Source organism: Danio rerio, chromosome 8 (assembly GCF_052040795.2).
Source record: "Danio rerio strain M-AB ecotype USA chromosome 8, GRCz13ab, whole genome shotgun sequence".
Classification (NCBI taxonomy): Eukaryota; Metazoa; Chordata; class Actinopteri; order Cypriniformes; family Danionidae; genus Danio; species Danio rerio.
In genome coordinates this window covers 55,039,438-55,058,652 of record NC_141028.1, presented here as the reverse complement: position 1 = coordinate 55,058,652, position 19,215 = coordinate 55,039,438, and the positions used below count along the sequence as shown (strand labels likewise).

Below are 19,215 nucleotides of genomic sequence, written 5' to 3'. Positions count from 1 at the left end.
TTATGTAAAATAAAACACATATTAATATTTAATATTGAGGTTTAAACCAGGTTGTGGGCTGCATTGGAAAAAAACAACTGAGCTTTTTGGGGGTTGTTGCTAGAATGGATACAGCTGCGGCCAGAAGTTATCCCTTAATTCTAAACGCATATAGTAATGTAAAAGCAGTAATTGCATGTATACTGAGTTTTATTCAAATTATTTATTAAATTGCCTATTAAATTGTATTTTATTAACACCTCTCCTTACACCAACCCTAAACTTTCCCCTAAGCCTAATTTAAAAATAATAATTATTGTTGTACAGAGTCACAGAAACTATGCTATATTGATGAGTATCCACAGCTTTTTTGAACTGGAAACTGTCATGGATAGGTTTAAAAACTAGGACACAAAAACGCCAACAGGTGGCAGTAAGTCTCTATCATAATTAGTCATTCATCAGGTTATTTATAAAAATATTTTTCATAAAATATGATTTATAAATACACAAAGTATTGTTTTTTTTCTCAAATTATAGGGTCATTCTAAGTTCATTCTAATAATAGGTTTAGTGGTGTGTCATCCTCACAAATTTCCTATATTACAGCGCCCTAACCACAAAATGCATTGTTTACTTATACTCCTGAAAATCATCTCCTGCCTTGTGTTATTATGCTAAAATATAATGTTACCATCAAGGGTTTAACTTTGGTTTGAGAACTGGGTGGATGCAAAATGAGGGAAATCTTCTTAAACTATATCCCATTTCCTGAATTTACAAAATTATTAGCCCTTCTGTCTTTTTTACGCTTTGAACAACAGATGCATGACAACAGAACAATCGATATAATGCCAGGGGGGTAGAGGGTAAATCATAATAACAGTACAAAAAATTAAGAAACAAAACAAGCACAAAAAACAGGAGGAGTATAAATCATTAAATAAAATTCTTACAATTACAAACAAGCAGGACCTTAACATTAATCGAAAAGTTTGGAAATAGAGCATAAATAAAAAGTTTTAATGGCATTTTTATTAGCACTATGATGAATAGTACAACAGTAATTTTTTAGTTCCTTATAAAAACCAAGTAAAACAGGGTTTTTTGTTGGAAAATTTACGCTTATGAATATAAAACTTAATTCAGTTCATGTTTATTTCTATAGCTCTTTTTACAGTATAGATTGTGTCAAAGCAGCTTAACATAGTTCTACTAAAGTACAGATTTCAGAGTTGAAGTTCAGTTTAGTTTACTTCAGTGTGGTTTTAATTTCACTGCTGAAAATTCAAGCACTGTAGAGAAAATCCACAAAGAACATCTCCACAAGTCCCAATCCGAACAAGCCAGTGGTAAGGAAAACAAACTTCACCAATTAACAAAGTGAAAGAAAAAAAAACTTTGAGATGTCTGCTGGGCACGACCATTAATCTTCAGGCCAAACTTCATGTGTGGAGCTGCATTATAGGTGCCAGAATCGGGAGAAGCTGGAGGTGTGAGTAGGTCACTGGCAAGTCATGAGGCTGGCCCACAGGATCAATGCGGGGACTCGTTTGTCACCGTGGTCTTTAATCAATCTCATGCACTTTATTCCTCCATGACTGCCACAGCATCTGCCAACCCGGGCTCATTGTGGAAACGTAGTCCCGCAGACGTTTCTGGAGACCGCGGAATACGTCCCGGCGGGTACGTACGGCTGCAGTTTTTGCGAATCCGCAAGAGGCCGCTGTTGTGTGCTTTTTCGCGTCTCAGACGTCTCTCGCGAGTGAGGTTCGCGCCCGCGCTGTTCTCGCGTGAACCCGCCAGAGGCCGCTGTCCAACTGACCGGATGATTGACTGCGCGACCGGCCAATCGGCCGACCCGCCCTCCTCCTTCCCTGAACCCAACCAATTTTACCGATCGACTCGCCCGCCCGCTCACTTCCCTAAACCCGAGCAACAGTTTAAAAAAGCGTCCAAAAAATAAAAGCCCTGATTTTTTTTTTTCCTACCGCGTTTTCGGATATCACCGCATTCTCACCCTGTTACAAAACTCGTTCACTTAATTTTTGGGATTCGGTTTTTGTCTTACCTGATTGCTGGAACCGCTCTTCCCCGGACTCGAAACCGGTCGCCGTGGTCGACTCCTCTCTGCATCTCGAGCCTGCCGACGTACACGCTGAGCTGAGTGGACAAACGGGTTGCAGCGGGGAAGCCCTCCACAAGGAGGTAAGTGGTCGGCCGGCAAACGCGAAAGGGAACGGCGTTACACCGCCCCCCGCAGCGTTCGCTTGAAAAAAATAAACGCGGCCGTACATACCTCCCGGGACGTTTTCCGCTGTCTCCAGAAACGTCCGCGGATTACGTTTTCAGAATGAGCTTGGGTTGGCATCTGCTCAGGATATGGTCTGGTCCAGGATTATGGAAACCTTGAGATCATCTCTTCACAGGTCTTGGATTGCATCAATGGCACTTCATAGTATCTAGGGACCTCGAATGAGTATTCCCAGGTGGAAATAGAGAAAAAAAAATAGCGTATCTGCTGTTCATAGTGTATTTAAATGAGATGCAAAAATGCAGTTATAAATAAACATAGCAGTTAAATAAACAAACATAGAAACAAACATGTAAAGAATGAGAGTTTCTACACTGTTAGCCCGGATTTCACGTCTAATTATACAGTTTAAGTGCAAAGTACTTAAATAATTTAATATTTGGTTCATTACTATAACATTTTAAGTGAATTCTACTTTTTTGTAGACAAAGTTTATTGTATGAATAACTTTAAGTACAAAAGACTAATGTTTTAAAAGTTTTTGATTGATCACACCCTCTGCCCCCAACCTGACTTATTGTTCAAATCAGGCAACGCCATTTTCTCGCGTTTGCAGTAGCAGGTGATTTCAGACTTCCGGTGAGTAGACTGTAAACATTTTATCCAGTTTATATTTTTGGCTGTTTGTAAATACCAGAAAACAGATAACCCTCAAGTTAACTTGTGCTCATTTAACTTGAGGGTGAGTTAATTTTTCATTTTTTGGGTGAACTATCGCTCAAGTCTAGATGTCAAAACAAGCTTTCATGTTCTCTGGGGTATTAACAACATATTTTGTGAGCATTTAAAACTATACGGTCAATGTTACTCTCTTGTTTGACAAGATGCGCTTAAGAGAGAAGTAGGCGAACTGATTTTTAAGTTGTATTGCACAGCATTTGCATCGTTTTGCTGTATTTTGAAAGGTAATTTGAATAAAAACAACCCTGTGTATTACTTTTGTGTGTATTTTAATGCATTTAAAAAGATAAATGGAGTTAATTGACACTAATTAAAAGCATTAAGTCTATTCAACTCATAATGCATATCAGAACAACTCTTATCTTTTAAGTAGCGCTTACTCAAGCTTTTAAGTATACGTTACTTAATTTTTTAGGGCAACCTGTTTCCTCTTATATTTTAAGTAAACTCAGCTTATCCGGGCTTAGAGTGTAACACAAGTGTGTCCTACAGGTGGTTAGGATAGCTATTCCAGAGGTTAGGAGCCATAAATGAGAAGGCTCGACCTCTTTTACTCGACTTTGCTATTCGAGGTACTACCAGAAGCCCTGAGTTTTGAGATTTTAAAAAGCGGGTTGGACTATAGCGAGACAGAAGGTTGGTTAGATACACAGGAGCTAGATTATTTAAAGCTTTATAGGTGAGAAGTAATATTTTAAAATCAATATGAAACTTAACATGCAGCCAGTGTAAGGAGGATACAATTGGGGTGATGTGATCATATTTTCTAGACCTGGTAAGAACACTGGCAGCTGCATTTTGTACTAGATGAAGTTTATTAAGAGGATGCTGGGCAGCCAGCAAACAGAGCATTACAGTAATCCAGCCTAGAAGTCATAAAAGCATGAACTAGCTTTTCTGCATCTGAGATGGATAGCATAATTCATAACTTAGCGACATTTCTCAGATGAAAGAAGGTGCTTTTTGTGACATAAGACTAAATAATATATGGACAAAATAAATACATTAATAACAAAACTTCATTATTCAGATTATCATAATTAAAGTATCTAATAATTAGGTTTTCAAAATGCAAATTACAAAAAAAAGCTTATTTTCATCTGAGTGATATCGCTAAGTTACGAAGTATGCTATCCATCTCAGATGCAGAAAAGCTAGTTCATGCTTTTATGACTTCTAGGCTGGATTACTGTAATGCTCTGTTTAAAAACAAAAAAACTATTTTTTAAGTCTAGACCTAAGACACTTTTTTTATTCTATTGCCTTCCTATACATTGCCTATGAATACTTTTGAGGTGCACTGTACAGCAAGATAAATGGTGCTGTAAATGTAAATAAAGCACTTTTGCTGTAATTCATTTACCGTAAGTCACTGTAGATTCTACATGAAATTGTTAACAGTGTATACTTTATATATAAATATAATTGTCTCTTATATATTTTTACTGTAATTTGCCATAAAATTAATAAATAGTAAATGAATAAATAATAAACCCAGTGGTCATTCAAATAGGATCCCTCATCAATTTAACAATACCAGAGTGCTGAGATGTCCTTGTCATGGCACCACTGGCCTAGAAAACACCATCTCACAGCTCTCTCGCGCTCGAACAAGAAGATTTGTGGGAGAAGCCACAGAGAGGCCAACGTTCACTGTGAAAGAGCTGCAGAATTCAATAGCAAAGAGCAGAGGAAAGGTGACCCACTCGACCAAATGAAGAGCTGTGAAAAAGCCCGCTACGAGAGCCTGGCACAAACATGCCATTACTCAAAAAGTGGCATGCAAATTTCCCAAGAAAACAGTGATTTATTTCAGCGTGGGAAACGATTTTGTGGATGGTTGAGACTAAGATAAATCCTTTTACTTCAGATTCAAAGCGTGTGCAATCACGCTTGCAGCCCTGTGCCCATAAAGCTGTGCTGTAATGTGCTGATAACATCATTCCATCCACTCTTTAATGACTTACTTTGTCTCTTTTTAAAACAGGAGGAATGTATGATGCAAAATATTGAGAAACGCTGCAAGAGACTGAAGCAGAAAGAGGACTCTAAATGAAAATGAACATAGGACCGAAACAAAACAAACGGGTGAATATTAGTGCATGATCTGAATTGTTCTCTCACTAACCTTATAAAGGTGCCATAAAATAGAAATCTGGATATACCTAGGTATAGTTGAATAAAAGATTTCAGTACATGGAAAGGCATAGCGTAGCCATCAACACCATTGCGTCTTCCTTTTTATATAAATCTAATTTAAGCAAAAGACCACACAAAAATAGGTGAATCAGAACAAAACAGACTTCTAGGTAGCACTGTCAGTGTTTTATTGGCCAGAAAGTGTCTTAGTAAGATAACAACAATACAAATATTTCCTCAAATTCAAAGTTTAAAGGTGCAGTATGTAATTTTGACGGGTGAAGCAGTATAGTATAGTGTTGTGTAGCACAGTATAGTGCTGCCGCCTCAGAGCAAGAAGGTCGCTGGGTCGAGCCTCCGCTCAGTTGGCATTTATCTGTGGAGTTTGCATGTTTTCCCTGCGTTTACGTGGGTTTCCTCCGGGTGCTCCGGTTTCCCCCACAGTCCAAAGACATGCGGTACAGGTGAATTGGGTAGGCTAAATTGTCCGTAGTGTATGAGTGTGTGTGTGAATGCGTGTGTAGATGTTTCCCAGAGATGGGTTGCGGCTGGAAGGGCATCCGCTGCGTAAAAACTTGCTGGATAGGTTGGCGGTTCATTCAGCTGTGGCGACCCCGGATTAATAAAGGGACTAAGCCGACAAGAAAATGAAATGAAATGTAATTTTGACACCTAGTGGTTGAACTAGGTATTGCACATCTGGTTCAAAACACACACAAGCCCAGGTTACCAGATTGACAACACTAATGGCGAGTTCAGACTGCATGATATTCAAAGTAGTCGTGTCATGGATGTTTTCACACTGCATGACTATCTGGGGAAGCGTTCTGTCGCTGCTGTGTTTACACTGTAGGATGGATCGGCGACAGGAGAGTTCACACTGCATGACATTAAAATTGGAAGATTCACGGACAACTTTGTCCAAACTACATCTCACAACCAAACAAACGCAAGAAGTGACATGCAAACAACGCAAGGTCAAGTAATATATCTTTCGCTATAATAAAAAAAGAAGGCTTTAGCTTTGGAAACTTGTGTTGCTTTTAAAGAGAATTAACAATCTCTCCTCTGCTTTTTTTTTTAACTTTCGGACCCGGTTGTGATATTGAGCAGATGACATGTCAAACAGACACAGTGACCCTGCCAAATTTACAATAGTTTTTTCTCCATTTCTTGGATCTGAGTAAACTGAATGTGAGCGCTTTTAACTTCTCCCCCAGCCTCCCGCTGGCCTGCAGGTACCCGTACTAGTGAATGCTGCCCTCTGGTTGGCTGTAGGTAATCGGCAATGTTATTTTCAATCAGAAAACATTTCACACGGCATGATCTTAATCGCAGACAGCTCCAGATATTTAGCATGCCAAATATCTCACGGGCATCGGTGACTCATCAGCAATTCTCTCATTTCACGTCCTTGGTAGTTCATACTGTGATTGACTGTTACTCACGTGAACGAGCACCGTTTCGATCGTGATTTCAGCCATTTGTTGCCGATTTCTCGAAACCTGTCGGCGAGTCAAAATCAGGGCTAAAATCATGCAGTCTAAACTCAGCAAAACAGGAGTGAGCCTGACTATTGAGCCTAAAGGCTGATTCAAGGCTGATATGAGTAATGCTCTAAATAAATACAACGATACACGATAGAAGGAATATTGTAAAAAGTTTTTGTTGTAAAAAACACCTGAAATTTTTAGAAACGGCTTCTATTTCTTGCTGCTGAACAACAGGATAAACTGACAGTACCCTGCTGAAACATCCAGCTTAAACCAGCCTAGGCTGGTTGGCTGGTTTTAGCTGGTTGACCGGCCTGGTTTTAGAGGGTTTTGGCCATTTCCAGGCTGGTTTCCAGCCATTTCTAGCCTGGTTTTAGCTGGTCTGGCTGTAAAATGACCAGCTAAATCCAGCTAAAACCAGCTTGACCAGCCTGGTGTAAGTTGGACATAGCTGGTTTTGGCTGGGCTCCCATCCTGGCTAGGCTGGTCAAGCTGGTTTTAGCTGGTCATCTCCCAGCCTGACCAGCTACGACCAGGCTGGAAATGACTGGAAACCAGCCTGGAAGTGGCCAAAACCCCTCTAAAACCAGCCTGGTCGACCAGCTAAAACCAGCCAACCAGCCTAGGCTGGTTTAAGCAGTTTTTTTTTGGTAGGGTAATCACCACAGTTACACCTGATGTACTTTATTCAGTGTTAAATGCTAATACTGTGAGTTTGAATGCCATTTTAAGTGACATTTATTGGCAAACTACTGACAGCAGCAGCAGATAGTTCACCTCAGATCGTGAAAATAAACCGTTTGAAATTGAACTTCAGAAGTGTGACTTTGTGAAAGCCAACACATATCAGTGATTCAGCATTTAATAATGTTAAAGGGGTTTAATATGTATTAATCAGATTATAAACCTTACCATTTCGTTGGAGTGTGGGGTTGGGTGATGTCGACCAATTTGGCATCGTACGATGTCTAATGTGAAACATCGCGATGGACGATGGCATCATCATCATAGGCAGCAGTAAATTCATTATTTATGAATAATTATTTAGTTCAAAACAAATTAATTATTTGTAGCCTACCATTTCAATTACTTGACCAGCATGTTTTTTGTTTTACCCATAACCAAATCATAAATAAATAAAGACACACAAATTAGCACCTGTCAATCACTTTTTCCGCAGGACACTGGCATGAATAGGCAGAGTGATCTGTGTTGTTATAAAAAAGGTGCACAACAAACAAGAACCAACCAACAGTATCTGAAGTTTTGCTAAAATTACTAAGTACACGCTTCAAAGCGAAAGGTTGAAGCAGTGAGCTAAGACACGTTACCTGAAAGACTCAGGAGCTGGAAGACTAGTCAGGATAGAGGGAAAGATGAATGCAGCAATGCACAGACACATCCTAAATGAAAACCTGCTTCAGAGTGCTCTCGACCTCAGACTGGGGCGACGGTTCATCTTCCAGCAGGACAATGACCCAAAGCACACCGCCAAAATATCAATTAAGTGGCTTCACAACAACTCGCTGAATGTCCTTGAGTGGCCCAGCCAGAGCCCAGACCTAAATCCTATTGAACATCTCTGGATAGATCTGAAAATGGCTGTACACCATAACTTCGCATCCAACCCGATAGAACTTGAAAGGTACTGCAAAGAGGAATGGGCAAAAATTCCCAAAGGCAGGTGTACCAAGCATCAAATTCAAAAAGACTTGAGGCTGTAATTGCTGCCAAAGGTGCATCAACAAAGTATTGAGCAAAGGCTGTGAACACTTATGTACGTGTGATTTTTCAATTTTTTATTTTTAATAAATTTGCAACAATTTAAAAAAGCTTTATTCACATTGTCATTATGGGGTATTGTGTGTAGAATTCTGAGGAAATTTTGGAGTAAGGGTATAAAATAAAAAAAAATGTGGAAAAAGTGAAGTGCTATGAATACTTTCCGAATGCACTGTATTTTGATTGCAAAGCCATAACACAGAATAATCATGCATTCTTAAATGTTGTCAGTTTTCTCAGTTAGAAAGAGATACAATTAGTCATTTTTGCTGTTGATCATCAGTTGCAGTGCAAAAAAAGCTTAGTTTCCAACTTTATATGGAGTATAGTGTTTGTGCCTGTGTGTGTGTGTATGAGTGAGATCTTTGTGTACTTGCCTTTATATGTCTGAAAAAATCAAAAATAGCACCTCAGCTCTCATAACATAAACATAGTAAGTGTATTTATGCGCACACACACACACACACACACACACACACACACACACACACACACACACACACACACACACACACACACACACACACACACACACACACACACACACACACAATATCTGCTGTTTTCCTTCATTGAACTCCATAGAAAAGCCCGAAATGTTTTTGCACAGGCCTGTCTAAAGAGTTAAAGGTTAATCAATGGTATCATCAACGGTAAAACTGAAATTTAACCTCTTCTTGTTAGGGAATTTATTGTGTCTTGATGAATTTCTGATGAATGTATTACTCTCATTTATGTGCTTATTTGAGTGATTTCAGTATTATTATCTATTATATTATTACCCATACCTGTGGCATTATTTTCAGGTATGTGTGCTTTGGTAAATAAAAAAGTCATTCTGTGTAAATGCAGTCAGAGATGAGAAGATAAATTAGAAGAGCAGCATTAATGTCACAATGAGGGCTGATTTATGGAAGCAAGGCTAAAAGGACACCTGCGTTCTGTTCTGTAACATGATAAAGCACACCTGCACGTGCGCCCACATTCACTTGTACTGACATCTAAAAAATTATGAGTACCTATGAACTTCAGCTGAACTTACAGTTGACAGCTCAGTGGACAGTGAACAAGATATATTGTTGAGCATTGTTTTTTGGCTGAGTCATTGCTTTTGAAGCAGGAAGGAAAGACCTTAACTGAACATAGGTAAGACCCCTGAAAGACCCTGAGATTCTATTGGTGGCGGGCACCTGAGAGATTTAAGATCCCATTAGCGGAGAAGCTGATGGAGGTGTGTAATGTGTAAATTTCAACACAATCTCACGGCAATTGGTAACTTTTTCATTTAGTGGCTAATTCGTATGAATTCGTACGATCTAATTCGTACAATTTAGTACGATTTGCTTATCCCCCAATGACGGTTGGGGTTAGGGGTGGGGTCAGGTGCCACGCCTCCTCTTTAAAATCGTACTATTTCGTACGACTGAACTCGTACGAATTCGTACGAATTAGCCACTAAACTGGCAAAACGTAAAATACTTACGTTTTCTCGTGAGATCAGGCTGGTAAATTTGGGTGGAGTATTAAGGCACAGAAATGTATTTAAACTGTGTGCAAGCCTATGTTCAGGAGACACTCGAACGACCCGTCTCTGTTGTTACTGATGCTGTAACAATAAACTGCTTCGTCTAAAGACTTCGGAGATCTCAGACTTTTTTGAAACTTTTTTGAAAAGTTTGACTTTTCCACAACTCTTTTTTCCACAACATTCTCAACAAGAAAAACCACCAATAGTGAAGGAATATGATGTCAAGGCTTTGCAATCAAAAAATCTTGTTATACTGGAAGTCAATGGGGCAAAAACAGCCCCGAACATAACAAAAGGCTAACAAATTTGAGCAATAAGGGTTAAAAAAATATCATGCAGAAATATTTAGTCACAAAGATTTGGTCTGCGTTATTAAAAATGCAATCATTAATGTGTAGAAATGAATACATAAGGCATATATTACATATGCAAACAGCATAGTTCATCTTTTTATTTCGTTAAGAAAAAAAGTCTCTAAAATAAAACAATGACATAAAAAAACGGGAATGATTCTTCACAGTGTACATATTCATGGAAAACATCATGCATCATTTTGTATTATAGGAGTAAAAGAAAACATTTGAACTTATCTGCAATTTTCTCTTACATGCATACTGTATACACACATTAAAAAAGGTTGGATGTTAGGACATGGACAGAATCTTGGGGATTGTCAAAATGTTAAGGAAAAACTTAACTGCAGTGTGAGTAATATTGCAATAAAAGAGTGTAACATGACATTATTAAACTGAGGTGTCCTCCATCTCTTTATGTAAACCAAAATAAAACTAAAACTTAGACTTGTTTAATGCAATAAGACGCAATAAAAGAAACAAATTCATTCTGTAGATAAACTATGACAATATTATCAAGGTGAGTGTCATGAAACCAAAAATATTCATTCATTTATTTATTTTCCTTAGGCTTAATCCCTTATTTATCAGGAGTCGCCACAGCGGAGTGAACCACCAAACCAAAAATATGTCATGATTAATACCGAAATAAATAAAATAAAAAAATACATTTGGCTATTCTGCCAATAAAATGCATCACTGTAAAGACTAATGCACAGTAGATCTGTTGAGAAAACCTGACTAAATCCTCTTTAAGCGATGCTTAAATTTCAAAGTGTACACAACAAATGCAATGGTTTCATGACCCTCACCCACTCGGTAGAGTTAGTAGCATATAAAACGGATTTGGACATGATGAACTTTAAGCGATGAAATGCATACGTGTCAGTGCTTTAATGATGTTTAGGCTTTGTTTTTCTCAGAGGATTCTGGTGTTGCCACTTCGCCACCTCTGAAGCGCTGACTGAGCTCAGCAGACATCACCGAACAGCAGGATTTCTGTGAGAGAGGAGGTCATTTACAGCATCAAAACCTGAGTAATAGTGCCTCAAGTGCTCACTTTACTGATCCATTTTCTAGTAAACATTGCATAATGAGACCTTCAAAAAAGATGTTTAATAGTTTGAAGAGATATATTTCTTGGGTTGGCGTTGTAAATCATGGTACAAAAGCCTAGTAATAAATTGCAGATAGGCTGTAAAGAAATGCTGGGTTTCACACAATTCCTTCATGTTGTTTTAACACAAATCCATTAAGTTAACTAATTTGGTTTGACAAATTTAAGTGAAGCTTCATAAACTAATTTCAAGAGGAGCACGTGATATGACCGAGCGCTGCTGGCCACTCATCCGTAATCAGTAATAATCCAATCAGATTGATCCAAGCCTACTATAAATGGATCATTCATTCATTCATTTTCTTGTCGGCTTAGTCCCTTTATTAATCTGGGGTCGCCACAGCGGAATGAACCGCCTACTTATCCAGCAAGTTTTTTACTCAGCGGATGTCCTTCCAGCCGCAACCCATCTCTGGGAAACATCCACACACACATTCACACAGACACTCATACACTACGGACAATTTAGCCTTCCCAATTCACCTTGTCTTTGGACTGTGGGGAAAAAACAGAGCACCCGGAGGAAACCCTTGCGAAGGCAGGGAGAACATGCAAACTCCACACAGAAACGCCAACTGAGCCGAGGTTCGAACCAGCGACCCACTTGCTGTGAGGCGACAGCACTACCTACTGCGCCACTGCCTCGCCCATAAATGGATCACTTTCTCCTAATTGCTTAATCTTCGTTTTGGAGGAATCCCTCCTTCCACCCTATCTTCTCCTTTTCCTCCCTTTTCTTAAGGGGGAGCTATCGAGACCTACCTGATCTCGGATTCCCTGATATGCTTATTGACCTGGCGGGAGCCCTGGGCTCAAATATCTCCGAGCTCAGGGTTTACTTCCGGGACAGCAGGCCAAACCTGCTATAAATGCTGAGCATATCTAAAGCCACCTTTTCACTGCACACGATAAACGACAAGCGACAGACCGGAAGTCATTCATTTCCAATGGAGAGCAGTCCGGGAGCTGCGTGGAGTTCCGATCATCTCCGTATGCGTAAAATTCGGATCCGAATTTAGCTGCGGATCCGTTGAAATATTTGAACTCCTGCGAATAGACTGTACACGACCTGCCGACCGGATATGATGTATTCCAGTTTTGTCCAAGCAGATCCTTGCGCGCGAGATGAGAAATAGGAGTTTATTTGGTTATTTTTTGAATCTAAAAAAGTCTATATAAAAAAAAAAAACTTTTCTGTTCAGAAATGTAAGTAAGAAAGTAATAAAAATATATATTTTAATGTTGTCTCCACATTCCCTCCAATATTTTAGCGGTCTATGAGTTTCTAGTATTCTTTCATTCATTTAACCATGTAAACGCACAGAGAATAAAGGCTCTTGCTTTTGCACTCTATAGCGGCTTTCCAATGCCGCTATTTTTGGTAGAGTGAGCAAGTTTTTAACGCGTAAAAGTTAGAATCCGTAGGCAAATAGATGCAAATAAAAACGTCTTTATTTTCCAATCAACTTCCAATCAACAGAATTACTTTGGCCCTTTCCTTAATCTATATGCACACTTCTCTGTTACCTTGAGTTACGTTGAATTACACTCAATTACGAGATGAGACGTGACGATACGTTCAGTTACGTGTCAAGACGATACGGTCAAAAACTGTAGCTGCGTCCCAAATCGCATACTTATGCACTATTCTACGCCATTTTGTAGTATAAATAGTGTAAGTAGTGCGTTCACACTGAAAACACTAAAAATAATAAGAGCACTTCAATTACCCGGATGATGCACTCATTCAGCCGCTAAAATAAAGAGTGAAATGATGGACACTTCACGCACTCAACGACCGCAGGTTTGCTTACGTAGCGGAAGGGGCGGAGCTATCGGACGCACATGTTGAATAACTTTATTTATTTTGGATGGTGAAAGCAAAATTCTCCTACGAGAGTGATTATAGCGCCTCCCGATGGTGAATGCGGCAATACTCACGGCAGGTTTTATTTGATAGTTTGGTCATTTATTTCAATGATTTGGCAACCGTTAAACGTCATCAGGGAAACGGTTTGAATTTCCGCTTAGTAAAAAAACATTAGTGCTCCATTTGGGACAACACTACATACATATACTTTCCTGTTGAGTGTGTAAGTGCATAAGTACATAGTGCATGAGTGCATAGTGTATAGTGTGCCATTTGGGACGCAGCTTTTGTGCTTCCTACCAACACTGTCTTACTCCATGCAGTGAAGCCACAGTTATATAGTCTCCTACTGACACCTTGTGGCCAATAGCCAAGATACAATGTATGGCTCCTACACACTCCTTTATTTCGGACACCGTGTGAATCAGTTTCTCCCCCACGGTGCACGACAACACTAAAAATACTGTGCGGCTGCCACAAGGGGGCGTATTCCGACAGTCGTGTCCAAATGTCGTGTGCAGTGGAAAGGCGGCTTGAGTAGGAACTCTTGAAGTGGATTAAACATAACACAGTTGAGTTGTCCCCCCTAAACAACTCAAGAATTGCGTTGATTCAGCTACTTTTAAATGTGTTTTTTGAACATTATTTTAATTTTACAGACTTAAAGGACTCAATTTTAACGTTATACCGTAGGCGCAAAGTCTAAAGTGTAGGGCGCCAACAGGTTTAGATCCTGGTCTAACAAGGTTGTGCTTATTTTCTTAACGAGTTATCTGTGTGTTTTGAGAATAAATCAATAAGTGTCTCATCTCTCATTTCCCTTTAAGAGTGAGCCAGCCTTTTGCTATTAAAGGAAGGAGCAGCAGAGATTATTGTGTATGGGACTTTGTCAGACTTTGACAGGCACTTTGACAGTAACTGTTACAGGACCAGTTTCTTCTTCCTCCGGATCATAACATGTAAGTGTAATTAAAGTTGTTGCTTTCGTTTTGTGTAGTTGCACAATATTTGTTTAATTGTGTATTATTTGTAATCGCCCAGCGCAGCTTGTAATCACCTATCTATTACAGATCAGGGCTTATACTGTATCTCTCATGGGGCTATTTACATATACCGTCCAAAACTACATTGAGTGCTTTTACCATTAGAGATTTAAATGCCTTTCTGAACTCGTGATCCTCTGCTGTTTGCCTTCGACATCAGCTGTTCATACACAAATTGCGAGGTCAATTTTCAAAATAGTTCAACTTTTGCCTGTGTATGTGTGGCATACTGAATGTGTGTCGTTGGTATCGCTTGAGGTTATGTTTAGGAGTAGAGTAATATGCTGGTGTTTAACTGCATTGCTTTATTGCATTCCTACATTGGGCTCTCACATACTCTGTGTGCTACTTCATAGCCATGGTGGGCATTTCTCTCCATCTCGTGCTGAACACAGCCGACCAATCGCAACAGACATGTCATCGGTTCAAACTGCGCAGATTAGCATTGCGCTAAGGAGGGATTTGGGAACAAATGAATCGCTGAACGAATCATATGGGAGTCGTTGGTATAATTAGGTAAATATAAATGCATATAATAAGACAATGAAAGTGTTTTTTGATCTTGTATGCATATCAGCCTGTTGTTGGAAAACCCCCAAAACCAAAATATGACCTTTTATAATGCAAAATAGGGGCTCTTTAAAGGATATTTTTAGCAGCAAAAGTCTCAAAAATGACCCATATTTATATTCCTTAATGATAAGCATATACAAAAGTCACATTATGCATTGTATACATATTAATTCTACTTTATATTAGGCCAAATGTAGATACAAACAACAGGTTTTCAAAAAAATATATATTTTGACATGCTTTGACAATGGTACGGACCATTGTAGGGGAGTTCAAAATGTATATTTAGGTTGTCTATTATTTTTATGACTAATATTATTATTTAAGATACAAATCAGTGCAAAGTATTTTACACTATTTAAAGAAACACTCCAGTTTTTTGGAAATAGGCTTATTTTACAAGTCACTAAAAGTTAAAAAAGTAGAGTTTTACCATTTTTTAATCCATTCAGTCAATCTCTGGATCTGGCAGGCGAAATTTTAGCTTAGCTTAGCATAAATCATTCAATCGGATTAGACCATTAGCGCTTTACTAAAAAAAGTCTATTTTCAATAAAGGGTAAAACTGAACAAAGTCCTGGCTTGCACAGTTGATTGCATTTGATAATGTTGAAAACAAAGAATGGAATATATTTGATTCTATTTTTAATCTATTAAGCATCATTTTGTGTCAATGACAAATGGACAGTCATCCATCTAGATGACAAACCTCCAAAAAAAAAATGCACTCACCTGCTCACTGTTAGCGACTTTGCGTGATTTGGCAGCTAGTTCCATCAAAGCCAGGAAAATTCCCAGTCCCAGACCGAATGCCAGTAGTAAGAAGACTCCCTTGAGACTTGCAGGCTTTAGTGGAGCACCTTTGCTGTCTTTAGCCACACAGCTGCTAGCCCACCACTTACTGCGAAAGTAATCCAGTTCGCCAGACTCACTCAGACGGAGAATAGCAACACTTAGGTTCTTTATCAAAGGGGAGCCTGAGGGCGCACACACACACACACATACACGGTCAGATTGACAGCATCACCCATTTAATAACTACGAGCATAGTAAAATATTCATGTACTAGGTTGTTTACATACTACAGGGATTTATGATGGGAGATTAAATCATGGTCTTATGTTTAAACAATGGGCCTCATTCATGAGACACAAGCAGAACAAATTGCTCTGTAATTTATGTGTAGCAGTTCTGACGTAAACTGTTGGATTCACGAAAGTATTTGTATGAAAGAATGTATACCTTATGCATAAATGTGGTGTAAAACCTGTAAAACCTTTAAAACCTGTTCTTTTTAACCCCTTTCACACAGTGTTACTGGTAAATATCCGAAAAATTTACGGAACGACTTAAAAAAAAAAGCGCTGTTCACACAGGCGAGGACGTCACTGAATTTTTTAGGAAAAGACCGTTCACACATCCATTCCGAAATACCGGTAAATTCCGACATCATTAATCAGCAATGACCTCTGCGACTGCGCTTGTATTTGTAAAGATAGAAGGGGTCAGGCTTTGTTGATGATTTCCCTTTTATCTAAAGCTTTACCATTCGTGCAGCTGCTTTATCCCAGACACATCCAAAGGCAGAAGCGCAAACCACAGCTAAATATTTACACGTTTTACTACATTACAAATTCTGTGGATGGATAAGTATTGTGAACAACTTCGATATAAACAAGAAGGAAGACTTTCACAAGTCGAGATGTACAGTAAAAGTCAGCATTATTATTACATTTCTTAACATAATAGTTTTAATAACTCATCTCTAATCACTGATTTATTATATCTTTGCCATGATGACAGTTAATAATATTTGACTAGATATTCTTCAAGACAATTCTATACAGCTTAAAGTGACATTTAAAGGCTTTACTTTATTAGGTTAACTAGGCAGGTTAGGGTAATTAGGCAAGTTATTGTGTAATGATGGTTTGCTCTGCAGACTATCAGACAAATATAGCTAAAAGGGGTTAATAATTTTGACCTTAAAATGGTGTTTAAAAATTAAAAACTGCTTTTATTTTAGCCGAAATAAAACAAATTAGATTTGTCCAGAAGAAAAAATATTATCAGACATACTGTGAAAAATTCCTTGCTCTGTTAAACATTGTTTGGGAAATATTTAAAAAATCAAAAAAAAAATCAAAGGGGGGCAAATAATTCTGACTTTAACTGTACATAATGTATGCATTGCAAAAAGTACCCAGGTGGCCTGTTTCCATTGAGTGGTACTACTTTTTGGACTAGACGCTCAGCTGAACGCTATTGGTTTACAGATATACGTCGTTGTCTTCATGAACAGCCACAAAGCCAAGAAGAAGAGCAGAATCTGCCCTGTGCCCTGTGCCCTGTACATCACTCGCGGTCTCGCGCATACACAAGCAGAAGAATGAAAACAAAGATACCGCCATTTTTAAACACACAGCCAGGACAGTACACGTTACAATATATACAGTTGAAGTCAGAATTATTAGCCCCCCTTTGAATTTTTGTTGCTTTTTTTATATTTCCCATATTATATTTAACAGAGCAAGGACATTTTCACAGCATGTCTGATAATGTTTTTTCTTCTGGAGAAAGTCTTATTAGTTTTATTTCGTCTAGAATAAAAGCAGTTATTATTTTTTTAAACACCATTTTAAGGACAAAATTATTAGCCCCTTTTAGCTAACTTTTTTTCGATAGTCTAAAGAGCAAACCATCATTATACAATAACTTGCCTAATTATCATAACTTGCCTAGTTAACCTAATACACCTAGTTAAGCCTTTAAAAGTCACTTTAAGCTTCATAGAAGTGCCTTGAAAAACATCTAGTAAAATATTATTTACTGTCATCATGACAAAGATAAAACAAATCAGTTATTAGTGGTGAGTTCTTAAAACTATTATGTTTAGAAATGTGTTGAAGAAATCTTCTCTCTGTTGAACAGAAATTGAGGAAAAAAATTAACAGGGGTTCTAATAATTCAGGGGGTCTAATAATTCTGACTTTAACTATACATACAATAACGAGCCATGGTCAACCTAAACTCAAACAGACCTTGTCGTTGTCTTGATGAACACACACAAAGCCAAGAAGAACAAAATCTGCTGTGTCCTGTTGTTGTTTTACAAGGCCTGAGAGTGGTTTTACTTTCTTCAGGGAGCTCGCGATCGCTCATGTGCAAGTCTATATTTGAAAGACCAAACTTTTTGAGCTCATGATAATAACATGCAAAGTGATTATTGAAGTGCTTCTTACAAACGCGAGAGTAAAGGTGCGAAAAAACTAAGGAGAAGGAGGTTTTCACTGACTGTGTGCCATATTTTGTGTTGTTTTTGAACCCAAATAAGGACTAAATGTATGCTGTGTGTAGATTATCTGTAATTGGTAAAATATCAGAGACTGTAAGGGTCTGTATGTGTTCATATATGTTGCATTTCTTTCTTTCTTTATTTTATATAATCACAGATGTTACAGTAGGCTATTTTGCATCATTCATCTGCAGTTATAATCCAATCACTGTTCATAAAAAGCTTAGTAATGAACATTTGTACACAAGTATTTAAGTGTATAAAGCATCTGTTTTGTGGGAAGTGCTTTTCATATGATATGTAAACGACCCGTACAGCTTTACTGTAGACAGTTTCTCGAGTGACAATTACGTTGACTGAAACCTTTTGTTGTACCATTGGTACCCTTTTGGCCACTCAGTACCACTCAGTAGAAACTGGCCATTATATGACATATTTAATGAATGAGGCCCAATGAGATTGATGTTTCATGGATGAAAATTATAATTGTAATGGAATAGAAAGTATACCTAATGGAGCAGCAATGCTGTACCCCCTCATGCCAATGATTTCAGGGGCACGTGTGAGGTTACAGTATCTCGCCACTGCCAGGTCCAGGGACACAGATTCGCCAATGAAAGCATAGTTGCCTTTCTGAGCCCTGCGGAAACCTTCAGCCGCATTGAGCGAATAACTCTGGGCTTCCTTGATGTGCTCGTAGATTCTGTGGTATGTGGGGTTGTTGGAGTTCTGGTCAAAAGAGAGAGAATATAGAAACACATGGTTGAACGATTGATCTTCAAACAATGCGTAAAGTTGTAAGGGTGAACATTGAATAAATCAAAATTCATGCTTAGATTACAGAAGTATCATTTATTATTATTAGTAACAACTTACTAATACTCAAATTACTGTAATTGAGTAGTTTTTCTTAGGAATTGTAGTTTACTAAGTAGTAAAAAGTGCACTTTTACATTCCCTTGAGTACATTTTTAGTGCTGTATCGGTACTTTTACTCCACTAATTTCCTTCAACCTGCAGCCACTACTTTTTTTTTTCTTGTCTATGC

At 38.4% G+C, this 19,215-nt stretch overlaps 1 protein-coding gene across 4 annotated transcripts in view; it reads right to left on the bottom strand.

The window, feature by feature from the left end:
* Positions 1–1,966: 1,966 nt before the first annotated feature.
* Positions 1,967–19,215, bottom strand: part of si:ch211-251b21.1 — a 39,957-nt gene continuing 22,708 nt past the window's right edge. Inside the window, exons 8-11 of one of the 4 annotated variants that reach the window (XR_015497248.1) lie at positions 18,677–18,896; positions 13,542–15,849; positions 12,577–12,997; positions 10,337–12,405 (exon numbers count right to left, since the gene is read on the bottom strand). Coding sequence is in view for 1 of the 4 variants with exons in the window: in NM_001144802.1 (NP_001138274.1) it covers positions 11,173–11,268; positions 15,605–15,849; positions 18,677–18,896 (561 nt within the window). In the remaining 3 variants the exon portion in view is untranslated. Of the gene's footprint in view, positions 2,351–10,336; positions 12,406–12,576; positions 12,998–13,541; positions 16,759–17,628; positions 18,897–19,215 lie in introns of those variants that run through there. The other 3 variants (XR_015497249.1, NM_001144802.1, XR_015497250.1) reach the window with 3 other exon arrangements.